This window comes from Falco punctatus (genome assembly GCF_963210335.1).
Source record: "Falco punctatus genome assembly, chromosome: 1".
NCBI classification, from domain to species: Eukaryota; Metazoa; Chordata; class Aves; order Falconiformes; family Falconidae; genus Falco; species Falco punctatus.
Genome location: NC_137580.1, coordinates 40,534,837 through 40,547,556, shown reverse-complemented (window position 1 = coordinate 40,547,556; position 12,720 = coordinate 40,534,837). Strand labels below are relative to the sequence as shown.

Genomic DNA, 12,720 nt, shown 5'->3' with positions numbered 1-12,720 from the left:
AAAAGAGTAAAAGTAACAAGGCAAACACACACGTTCAAGTGAAGTCAGAAGTAAAAATTTACTTGCTCTTTTGAAGGAAGGCTTTTCATAAACATTTCCTGCGTTCCACAATTAAAAGATATAGTTTCCCTTATACATAGTACTAGTAGTTGTCACCACGCAACTTCTAAACACTCACCTGCAGAAACTTTCTTCCTCGCTACCTTTAAAGCTTAACACAACAGACATCCAGTCAAAAAGTGGGATTTGGAGGCATGCCACTCATCCACTGGTTCTAGCCTGACATAATATCACTGCAATGCAAATCTTGGGCCTGTTGTACAACAGCTGGTTGTTTATAAAGATGCAACTGTGAAATATTGAAAGCCTCATGCTCAAATGGTGTGCAAACGCATTATATCTCTGCTCACCCAGGGGCTAAGTAAGACTAAAGAGCTTTTAAAGACTGCCATTTCCTCCCCGCCCAATGTCTCACAAACATTTGGCCACTATATTTGCTAATCTAAATTAGTCCTTGATCCTGCAACTTAAGTACTGTGGATTGACCTCAACAGTCAAAAAGAAATCATTAGCTCACTTCATGAAATGCTACACAATATATAGATTCATGCGTCTGAATCAGATGGGAGAATCAAAATCAAAGATCTTTGTCACACGGATCCCTTTTTTGGTAAAGTAATTTATACTTCGAGCATCCACAGTGCTGTCATGCTTGATGCTGATTTCAGATCAGCACACTTGAAGTCCACCAGGTAATCTGAAGAATAGCACTGCCAGCTACTGTTTTCCACAAATGAAGTGTTTATTTAGGGAGGGAGAAGGGGAAAGAGTGTGCAGGGGATGTTTTTTTCCCCACAGTGATGAGGGCTCAGATTTAACTGAGGGAGAACAAGTTCCCCACTCACACAACTCCTGAGGCCTTCGTTTAAGACCAGGCTAACGAGCAGAAAAAGCCCATCACGTTTGATAACCAGTTTCATGAGAGCCTGCAGCGGGGAGTCCTGTGGCAATCACCAGAACTGGTTTTGGTAGGGCTGGTGCCAGGATGTTTTCTGTAGGGAGCTCTCTCCAGAGCAGCTGGTCACCTTTTTTTGGGAACCCAAAACCCTGCTATTAAAAGAACATATGAATGAACAAGACTCACCTTTTTTTTATATGTAGAATTAGGTTTGAAACACTTTTTTTACTAATTCCAATACACATAGTTAAGCCACCGAGACACATCATTAGAAATAAATGTAATTGAGAACTGTGTAGGTGGCTCTCAAATAACTTAGCTGTTTTCAGGATATGGAAGTTAATATAAGGCAAGCTTGCTGAATTGGGCTTCAGAGAATTATTGGTATCTGATTACCGAGATGATCAAAAGGGTTCCCCCTTCCTACACCACAAACAGAGCGAGCTACAGGGGACACTTGGACTTGACACAGTTGCTTCTACAATTTTGCTGAAGCTTAAAATAACTTTATTTGTATTTTAAATACTGGGCCAAGGGGAGTTCCAAACAATGGGTGAACAACCTATTAGCAGTTATTACTCCAAAATTAACAGTTCAATACTGGTGGTATTCTTTAGAAAATTATTTCTGGAAAACCCCACAAGTATAAAATAACAGCTACGACACTACTCAACCTGAGGCTCTGCGTGCTTCTCACATTTCATCTATATTAAGAGTACCTGAGCCAGAGGTTAGGCAGAAATCTAGCAAGGCTTTTAAAGCTTTTTTCCAGTCCTGGATCAAACATACCTTTGTTCAGTAGCATTTGCTTTCCTCCTGTTTGAAGCATCTGATGTGATCCCTTAAGTACTACTTCCTCCAAGCTTCTTCTAGTGCATGAAGTTACACCCAACAAAAGACAGATACAATGATGCAGATGCAGCCCATGATTCAGCAGAGCTTTAAAGGTCAACAATGCACTACACTACCTGGGTGCAATTAATATGTGCTAAATAAACCTGAACATGCTGACAAGAACATAAGCACATGGTAAAAGGATTTGCTGAATCAATTGGTTATTATAGCAGAATAGCTCCACCAAAAGCAGACTGGATGCTGCACACAGCCAGTGATATTTTTTTTTCCTCTTTTAAAATAAAGGAGCTATCATTTCAGCAGCTTTTAACATATTCATAGCTGCCAACACCAGTACATCTGATGCGACGGTCAGTCCATAGGAACATGCACTCCCTTTACCCAAGACACTTCAGCTGTGATGCAAGATGTTAAGTTAAGTGTGCTCACTTGTTGTGAAAGCAGTTTATCATCACCCAAAGCACCGTGTCCAGCCAGCCTGCATACATACTCAGTTGGGAAACCTAACACCACGAGACATCATTGTCTAGTTGAAGCTGAAAAAATGTATTTTTGTTTGAAGACTGATCTTCCATCGTGCTCTGTACAGTTTATTTGATGTTTTAAAGCATGGCAGTTCTGAGATGTATGTAGGGTTGTGGCAGGAAACAGAGTTTAGCGCTACAAGCTTGACACAAGCAGTTTTTCCAGTAGTGATTTTCCCTAACCACTCACAGTACCACAGGACACAAGTTCTGTTCCCACTTCATGGTAAGCTGCTGATAAAGAACACCAAACCTCAAGGCACACAGGACCCTTTCCACCTGAACTGCCTGGATGTGACATAACGGGACTGCTTTCAGGCACAGTCACAGCCTTACCAAGACATTCTGGTCCATCTTGCAGCATCCAACACAACTATAACAAAATTCCCAGAACTTGCAAAGCACTCCCACCAGCATCCAGCTCTAAGACAGAAAGCAGAAATAGTCTGACTTACAGCGATGCTTTCACATCACTTCACATATTCTGCTTTACACAAACACGGGGTTTGCTCAGCTAGCCAGCAGAGAGGTAGCTTCAGGGAACCTTAGCTTTTCCTTAATGTTTTGAAGACACTGAGAAGCAGGACAACAGGAAAGAGTTAACAGTGTTTGAAACATACAGACTAATTTTATAACATACTTCCCAATACCATTAGAAAGTGTGCAGGAGTGCCAATGTTCTTTATCAGGACAGAAACTTACCAGCTACCATGTAGAGTATATGAAAAAATTCCCAAACAACCTGCGCCATAGATTTTAGTTGTCCTTGTCATTTATGTCAAAAGGTCCGTCGTGCTTCCTATAAAGTTTTGGAAGTGAAGCAAATTGACTCCCGTCCATGAAAAAGGATGTGAGCTGCACATGTGGCTACTCACAAAAAGTTCACTGGGCACAGCTAGCTGCTTTATTTACCATTTATGCAGCACCTAACAAGATGAGTAAGAGAAAGAGGGGGAAGATGTCAGGCAAAACACAGTTTATTCTGAAGGCAGAAGGCATATGCACATTATTAACATTGAATAGATGTATGACACCAGCCACTGGAAAGGAATCAGTCCACCATATGGAAAGGTGTGGGCACTCATGAGTAACACAGCCCTATGGTGGTACAATCATAGCAATTTTTAATATTTTTTTCTTTTGTAATTTGGCAGCTATCCAATTTAGGAACTGAATGACACATTAGCTTGTTAATGTGAAGCTATAAAAAAATGAGTCTACAGTTAGGACAGAGAAAGGACAGCAAACAAAGGACATTAGCCCTTTTGAGCAGAAGTCAAACAACTTCAAGTTTTTTCTCTAATAAAGCCCTATGGCATAACTGAGAAACCACACACCATCTGTGCTCAAAATGTCTCAAGGGTAGACACACATTGTGGATATTTTGATAACACTGAAGTCACTTTCTATATGAATAGTAGCAAGTCAAAATTAACTTTTGATTCACTAGTTAGGATATTAGTAGTCAAAGTTTAACTGTACTAGAAAGGTTTTCCTACTGATTAAGCATTAAAATTAATTTCAGCTACTACATCAATTAATAATAGCTCTATCACCAGTTGTTTCAAAAGAACAGCATGGGACCACATCAGTGTTTCTAAGTTTACATATTTTCCAGATCTTTCAGCACATCAGAGCACAGGGAGATGCAATGTGACATGCAAGGTAGACAATCTGCTCAGAAAAAGTGCTTCTTATTTTGAGAAATTTCAGTACAAGCACATTCTTCTCTAAGTTATGCACAGTATCCATCACTGAATGGGAATAAAACATACCCAATCATATTTTTTAAGACCTCTAAAACCCTTTTGTTTTGTGCTTTCTTCCTCAATAGCGATTAACACAAAGAAAAACTTGATATTCTGATCTCCAGGCCTTGCCAAGCAAAAAAGGAAAGGAACTTATGATTTAATTTACGTTGGAATCATTAACTGTTTGTTGTCATGTTTTACTTTACAGGCTAGAGCACTCAGACTGTCAAAAGCTACTGGCTTTATTGTTACTCATTCTGGGGAAGTAAAGTAATTTTACCCCATGTTCACTGCACTGGACGTTCCTACACCTGTGCTCACACGTACAATGCTAAAAACTCAGAGAAAAGGCATGCAGATGCTGGGATATTTAATATTTTGGATTTATATGCCACTGCTAAAAGTGGCGAGTCTATAGCTTGCACCATTTCAGAATAAAGGTTGTTCCAGATTATTTCTTTGATGCAGTCTTTACTTTCTGTTTGTTAAAAAAGAAATCAAATGCAGTAATACACACAAAATCCATTTTTTTTGGCAACACTTTTTACAACAAGTCAGCGAAGTCATTTGTTTGAAGGACGTGGAAGTGAGCATCTTTTAAAACTGAACCCTTGGAAATGTTCCCTGGAAATGTACTGGGCTGCTTAGGTTCTCCTGGCACGTCCTTCTCTTTTGCCTTGATTCTTTCCCAATCTAGCTCAGCCTCCCCCGCAACATGCACCAAAGCCTTCCACCTAAAGGGCTGCCCAGTGGTCTTTGTTTTGCCTGGTGGTTTGGAGATTGCTGTAATTTCTTAGAGAAATCTGTTTCTCCATAACTATCCTAAATCATGGTGTGGTGACACCCCACCAGTTTCAGCCAACAAAAATGCCAACCCCTCAAATCAACAGCAAGTTTTGGTCCAAGACACCACTCCAAGCAACAGAAAACCTGGACTGTAAAACCTGTGTCCTACTCACTGACTGAGTGAACAACCCTGTAAAAGGTACTTTGCCTGTGCATGCCTCTGTCTCTCCGCAAACTCTCTGTATCATGTGCTGAGGCAGGCAGGTTTTCTCACTACATGTTTGCACAAAGTCATTGTGGGAAATAATGTCTAACAGTCCTTCAAGCAAACAGACGTTTGCCTCTGATCATAATCCTCTATTTCTACCACAACAGGATCAAGGCAACCCAACTATACTTGCTGTTGTAAGTTCATCCCCACACGTTTCTTATCACTTATAGGAAATTACAGTACCAAAACTTTTATGCAAACATCAGATTGGCTGGGTCACTTTCTGCTCCAAGAAGCAACAAGTATAGCGTCAAGAGAAGTACCTTCTTCGTTGCAGAGCTCTTTGCAGTGTTCCAAGGCACAAGGAGCAGGTTTGGAAGCACAAGCTCAACAAGAATTGGATGACTGCATTTTCTGCACATGGCTAGCCATGAAACAAAAGGTGTCAAGAAAACATCTTTATGCGTACCCAAAGGTGATCAAAATCCAAGTGGATGCACTCAAGAGCGTTAGTCAGACAAAAACAAGAGCCAAAGACACCCTCCTCAATCAATAAATGGGATCAGAAATTGGGAAATGGCTAATGCTATTTATTCACACTACCCCAATGCCTCAAACAACCTTCAACCCAGCTCAAACATATCCCTTCCCCTGCATCCTTCCACTGCTTAGCTTGGCCTCTCCTGCCCTAAATGATTAATGCCTGAAATCCACACTCATTTATTATGCCTTGCTGCAAGTTTATTTTCATCTTGCCTGTAGCCAGCCCCACAAAGCCACTTCTGCCTGGGTTCAATTTAAATTCAGATACAACAGAGCTAACTAAGTCTGCTAGCTGGGATATCATAAGCAACCTAACCACATGAACACAGAACTCTCCTTCCAGACTCATTTTCCACAGGGAAAGGCGTAGGCACACTGCTACAGTGTGCAGAGTAGATGTCCTCTGAGGCACGCAGACTTTAACAACAGTCATCTAGGTTGCTCCAGGCTGCATGAAAGACAGTAGTGTTATGACTAGAATTAAGTTGGGCAACATTAGCCAAACAAACCCACTTTTCTAAAGGCAGCCTGGAAGTCATGCTGGTGGAACACAGCTCAGGGGTCTCAGTCATTTTGAGAACTACTTTGTCACCAACGAAAAATATCTCGCCAGCAATCTTTGGTTATCAAAGGATATTAATAGATGTTGATATTCTCACAACAGATGACCTCCTTTGAGTATTCAACTAACCACTGAAAAACATTACTCAAGCAAACCGAGCCAGCATTAGGCACACAGCTAGGGGGCCTGCCCCCACAGTACAGAGCAGCCCACATGGAACCCGTGAATAAGGAACCTACGTACACCGTGTGGGTTGCAATTTTGGTAGGAAAGTCAAGGCATTTAGTGTTTCACTGTTTATCTTCTGTCTGTGACAACCTGCAAGTAATTTATGTGTCTTACCCCACCACATCAAGCTAAAGGAAGAATTATAACCTCATTTAGCCCCACTGGCAAGGGCTGTAGATTTGAGTATTCAAACCAATCATTTACTATCCTTGCCTGTATTAAATGACTCCTTACCCAGCCCTGCAAGTTAATAAGATCTCAGCTACAAGTGGGACAATTAAAAGTTATCGAGGTTCTGATCCTAGCGCCACAATTTGTTTTGTTATCCTGTCCCCCCATTACCCTGTGAGAGACTGGGGTATTGGCATAATAAAACAACTTAGCACAGGCAGCAGAAACTGTGGGCTACTATTTTACCCTTGAAGCTTTCTTTCTTATTCTGGAATTGAAATCCGATTGTTAGATGGAAAACAGAAAACCCTCATGCTAACCACAACTCCAAAGCCTGCAAGCGTTGCTTTAAGACCATTTCCTAGAGTCAGCAGAACTGGCTCCCAACAGGCAGAATACTTTGGTGATAACAGAAGTTCTTACCTGACTCCACTGCTATGACTGTAACGGTAACACAGATATGGCCAGGGCAACCTCATACCCTTCCTGAGTTCCATGCTAGATATCTTGTGGGAATGGATTGGTGTTATGCCTGCACAAACTTGTGGCAGAAGTCAGCAACACAGAGCAGGATCAGGTAGCTTTGCCTAAAGCTAAACACAGGCCCAGAGTGGAAATTCCACACACAGAACAGAAACTTACTAGTAAAACATTTCAACAAATTTAACAATATTTTAACAACAACAACAGTCCACTTCAGTTGCAGATGTTCAGAAGCCCTCTAAAGCAAGAAGAACAGTTACAAATTAAGTCCGAAGAAACCAGACTGGCTTGTTTTCAATGTTTCTGTCTGCATTGCCAAGTAACCTTGCTCTTCAGCCCTGGGTGCCCCAACTGGTCCTGCATTGCCTGGCACTGCACATCACTGCATGCATTCTGGGCTCTCTTTTCATCTCAGTCAACTAATTTTTATAACATAAAACTCTGCTGCGGGAATAACTTGCTATTTCAACAGGTTCACATGATTAGACAAAACTGCTCTATATTGCAATGACACAGAAAATGCACATGGCTTCTGCAAAAAGGGGACAAATCCACGAGTTATTCCAGGCCTTTGCTACAAGCCCACAGAGTGCGCTTCAAAGCATGTAACACACCCTTTTCTAAGGGGGGAAAAACCCCCAAACCCTACACTAACACAGGTAGCTCAGGGCCAGGCTAAAGGCTTTGCAGCACAGGCCATGACAGACTGGGCTAATCCCACGTGATAATGGCCACTGTTATTGCACACCTCAATGCTGGGGAACCAGGGACAGGCACTTCTCTCCACAGCTATACTGCTGAGGCCTGTGCTCAGTCTCCAAAGGCTTTCATGTTTCTGTTGTGCACCCATGCTCAGGCACTTGGAAAGCCCATCCCAAAATACGAATAAAAACACACACAGAAGCAAAGAGCAAGAAGTTGTTTTAATTTGGAAAAGTAAAAAAAACCAATAAATAACAGGGATGCCGTTTCAAAGAAAACTTCATGCAAAAGCCGCAGCACTTACATCTGCTGTACAGTAACCTGCAAAAGAATTATTTATAAAGCCCAATGACACAGACTCTTCTATTGCTAAAGTGACAAAGTAATATAAGCAGTTTGCTTTGACAGCTTCACTGTCGGCCTTCAGCATTCAAACTTTTGATGCCCGGAGTTTAAAGCAAAAGGTTTTTAGTTTGCATTTTCTTTCCAGGATGTTAACACATGAAAAGAAATAACCGAGTTGAGAAGTTCAGACCTGTCAATTTTCCATTTGTAGAACTGTTGAACATAATGAGCTTGAAAAGCACGTTTACCTGCCAACATTAGCACAAGACACTTTGTACAAACTGCAAGACAAGAAAAGGTGAAGAAAGTGCAATTAGCCCATAATCAAGGCATCACACAGATGTGCACTCACTGTTTCTCACCTACTGATGACCAAAAAGACACCCTGATCTCCACTGCAAACTGAAGTGAAGCAAAGCCCACTTCATCAACATTTGAGCCGAAACCCTGAACACTTAACCCACAATCTGAAAGTAGAAGCAATCCAGCTAGGTGAATCATGGTGATACCATCTCTTTAGCCATGAAGATAATAATGTGTGAAGTTTCATCAGAAAAGGGAGTGAGGCTTACAGGGTGTAGAAAGATGTTATTTATCACCATATTCTTGTCTACAGCCACACCACAGAAGTATAGTTATTAACTGTAGGTCCAGCACAGTAACAGAGGACTCATTAACAACCTGCTGGCAGCAAGACAAAATGCTGCAGTCTGTGGTGATCTCCAGATAACTGGCTTGATTCCAATCACCACCTGGGTGGCTTCTCGGAAAGAAAACTCCAGATTTTGCAGATATTACATTGGGGAATTAATGCTTCCCGCTGATTTACAAGATTTACAAGAAACCAATACTTTACTCCAGCTCATGCACCTAAGGGCATGGTGCAGATTCTGTTTAGCTGAATTTAAGCTGCATGGCTAAGCAGGAAATACAAAAGGCAATTCCTAGGAAGAAGGTGAAGAATATGTTGTGATGCACTGTTGGCACAAACTGTGGCCAGAATTCATCACAGGAAGTGGCAGACACTTCAGTCGAAGTTAAGTGGTTATCTAGAGATAAGTGATCAAGTACGGAGAGAAACTGGACAGTCAAATAGATTATAGTCAAGCTGTAAATAATTCATAGCCAGCAAAACTGAAAACCTTTCTTCAGCAAACTGCACCCCTTCACCAACCTTCACATCTGCTGTTAAGGTCCATGTCAATGTTTACTAAAGAACAGAACCATATGTTACCTTCCAGCCAGTCTTCTGCCTGTTGCGCTCTACTCTGGGCCATCATCCGGTTTCCCATGTTCCTCCGGCGCCTTGGCATCCCATCTCTGCGCTCTTCAGTATGGGGCCAAGGCCTGGCCACTGCTGCTGCCACATTTTGCTGGTGTTCCTCATCAGCTGCAAAAAGGAAATGTAATTGGAGAGGAGAGATTTGCCATCTCTGCTTACTGCAGTTGTCCTTTAGCTAGTCAACTTTTGCAATCAGAAGTGTAATACCAGTGTTGTTTACCAAATGAGAGAATGCCTCCCCACTCTCCTGCGGTTTTTTCCCCTGCATGGCAGGAGATATCTGTAAGTTGATTTCCCGCGATTAAGTGAGATCATGCACTGGAGCCTTCTTAATAGAGCACAGTGTTATGTGCAATAGAAATTTTATCCTGACAGCACTCTCTTTTGCAATAATGTATAGATCACAGTAAAGAAAAAGCTATAGCTATGTGCTGCTGATGTTATTTGATATGACAGAGGCCACACAAACACCCCTCACCCCCCACAATCACCACATAATCACAGCATGGTCAGGGCTGGAAGGGATCTCTGGAGATCACCTAGCCCAGCCCCTGCCACAGCAGGTTCCCCTCCAGCTGGCTGCACAGAGTCATGTCCAGGCAGGTTTGAATGTCTCCAGGGAAGGAGACCCCAGCCTCTCTGGGCAGCCTGTGCAGGGCTCTGCCACCCTCACAGTAAAGTTCTCCCTCACATTCAGATGGAACTGCCTGTGTCGCAGTTTGTGCCCCTTGTCCTGTCGCTGGGCGCCACTGGGAAGAGCCTGGCCCCGTCCTGACACTGGCCCTTAAGGCATTTGCAGACATGGATAAGATCCCCTCTCAGTCCAGTCTTCTCCAGGCTAAATGGGCCGGGTCTCAGCCTTTCCTCATAGGGAGATGCTCCAGTCCCCTCATCACCTTCATAGCCTCTGGTGGACCCTCTCCAGTAGTTCCCTGTCTCTCTGGAACTGGGAAGCCCAGCACTGGACACAGCACTCCAGAGGTGGCCTCACCAGAGCAGAGGGGGAGGATCACCTCCCTCGACCTGCTGGCCACGCTCCTCCTAATGCACTCCAGGATATCATTGGCATTCTTTGCCTCAAAGTAAAACCCAAAATAAATAAATAAATCCACACACCATAAAACAAAGACCCCAGAAATATTCTTACTTAATCTAATGATAATTTGGTTTTCTCTTCCACCAGAAAACAATTCCCTTTATCTGGCGTGACTAGCAGTCTAATAATTTCTGAGTTACCAAAAGGCAAGGACTCAGAAGTACTTTTTTCCCTTCTAAAGTATTCTTTTTTAATTTTATTTTTTATTTTGTACTTGTGTAATTTAGAAGTAGATTCATCTGAATTCAAACTTCAAAGCACGCATGTTTCAGAATGGAATATGTAAATCATTATACCTGAAACAAAACCTGAATAGCAAATAAGGATTACACATTGCAGCTGTAATGCATACAGGGTAACTTAATTCTACCATGCTGATTTAAACTGCAGGTCTCCCAAGAAACGCATTCAGGGAAAGACAGACCACCAAAGGTCACTGCAGCCCTCACTGCCTCCTCTCTGCATACACTTCAGTTATTAATAAAGATGTGACAAATGTGCAATATCGTAACAGAGGAGCAGCAGGGAGACAGCGTGGGATGAAGCAGCTGACCAGTGGGCTCATTTCAGAAGTTCTCCATAGAAAACCCTCCACCGCGTTTTTCTTCGAGACCTCCACAATCCTGTTGCTATCAGCTATGGTAGTCAGGCCGAAACAATAAGATAATGATAAAGTATCATCATTCTTGATATGTGCTTTGCATATTGTTAATAAAAGTAACTGATATTTGTGTACGTTGTTACTTGTTCAATTCTGGAAAGTATTAACTACTATACCTTAATTCAGATAAATATTCAAATAGTCCCATGGAAAGCTGCAGAACTACTCACTTACTTAAAACTCATCAGGACATTATTTTTCTGCTTTGCCAGATCATATTGTGGTCCAGCAGGAGCACAAAATGCTTCCCATGCTCTGCCAAGTCTCCAGTTTCCTCTGACCCAAAGAATGCCTTCCTAAAAAACCTATTAGCATATCTATGATCAGAAAATAAGATTAACTATGACTATACCTACATGACGATCAAAGGTGTACTTGCAGCTCATGTCAGTATATGTCAACTAGCTTCAAAGCAGCTAACTTTGGTACTGGTAACAATATAGTTGCAGCAGCACTGAGCTCAGCACAGGCTGCAAAGCAGAGTAATCTGGGGAAGCATCTGGCCAGCTAAGCCACTAGCAATTAAAGATTGCTGCAACAATGTTGCAGTCCCCCAGCACTAACACACACTGTGACATTTCAACTGGAGCGACTGCACTATCACACTGCTGTCACCCTCTTGTTCTCATTCACTCCTTTTATCTGTGGACCAAAACAAGTCTATAATAAATTGCAGAGTGTCTGCTCCAGAGATCCAATCATTTTGCTTCAAGGCTTGCACAGTCTTATTTACAGTGTAATAATGCTTATTTTGAATGCTGCAGAACATGCTATAGGAAAGCCTCATACTGCAAAGGCAGAACAGCAGACCACATATGGGACCCTACTAAATGTCGAAAATACTTATTCGGCAAAAATTCTGCAAAAAGACTTTTTATACAAATGCAGTATTTCTCTTAGTAAGTTCTTGAGATACATTGCAATTCAAACCTTAGCATCCTTTCACTTGAAAGCTTCAGTGTGTCTACCTCAGTAACTTCCAAAGGCAGTCCTGTACAGCCTATCAGCTGTGCAGTTCCAGCGCTCATTCATGCTAGAGCTTGTTTTTGGTTCTTGGCCTGCAAAACAGAGACTGTTTTGCATTTTGTGAAAGAGCAATCTATTTATAAGCCGCACATCCATTTCAAACCCAGGTGCTTAACCCTCACAGAGACAAACGTGTGAACCAGGCTATTATGTTTTCTCAATTTAATTCTCTACAGAAGAATCAGTAATTCCTCCAAGCTGAGCAGTGCTAAAAGGGCTCAGAAAGTATTCAAAACCTCACCAAACCCAACCCATATCATGGTCAAATACACAAGGCAGTTGTTGGACAATGCTTGTCAGATCTCCAAAATGTTCAGACAAACAACAGAAGCCACCTAGACACTGAATTGTCATTTAGCAGGAAAAGCTACACTTCAACACAGCTTTCCTCTTCCTCCCTCCTGCTATAGCTTCTGTTTGCAAGGCATTCTGCTGGTCAGTCATTTGAAAAAAAAAAAAGTGTTAGTCATTGCATTTCTTCCTATCTTTCAAGAAGGGGAGGAAAAAAAAAAAAAAAAAAAAAAAAGTGTCATGTA

The 12,720-nt window shown here is 41.9% G+C and overlaps 1 protein-coding gene across 2 annotated transcripts in view; it reads right to left on the bottom strand.

Annotated features, from left to right (window-relative positions):
• DDRGK1 (DDRGK domain containing 1) overlaps window positions 1-12,720 on the bottom strand; it is a 40,484-nt gene that overhangs the window by 23,749 nt on the left and 4,015 nt on the right. For both annotated transcript variants that reach the window (XM_080396911.1, XM_080396910.1), the window contains exon 2: window positions 9,354-9,509. In XM_080396911.1, the coding sequence (XP_080253037.1) occupies window positions 9,354-9,509 (156 nt within the window). The remainder of the gene's footprint in view (window positions 1-9,353; window positions 9,510-12,720) is intronic.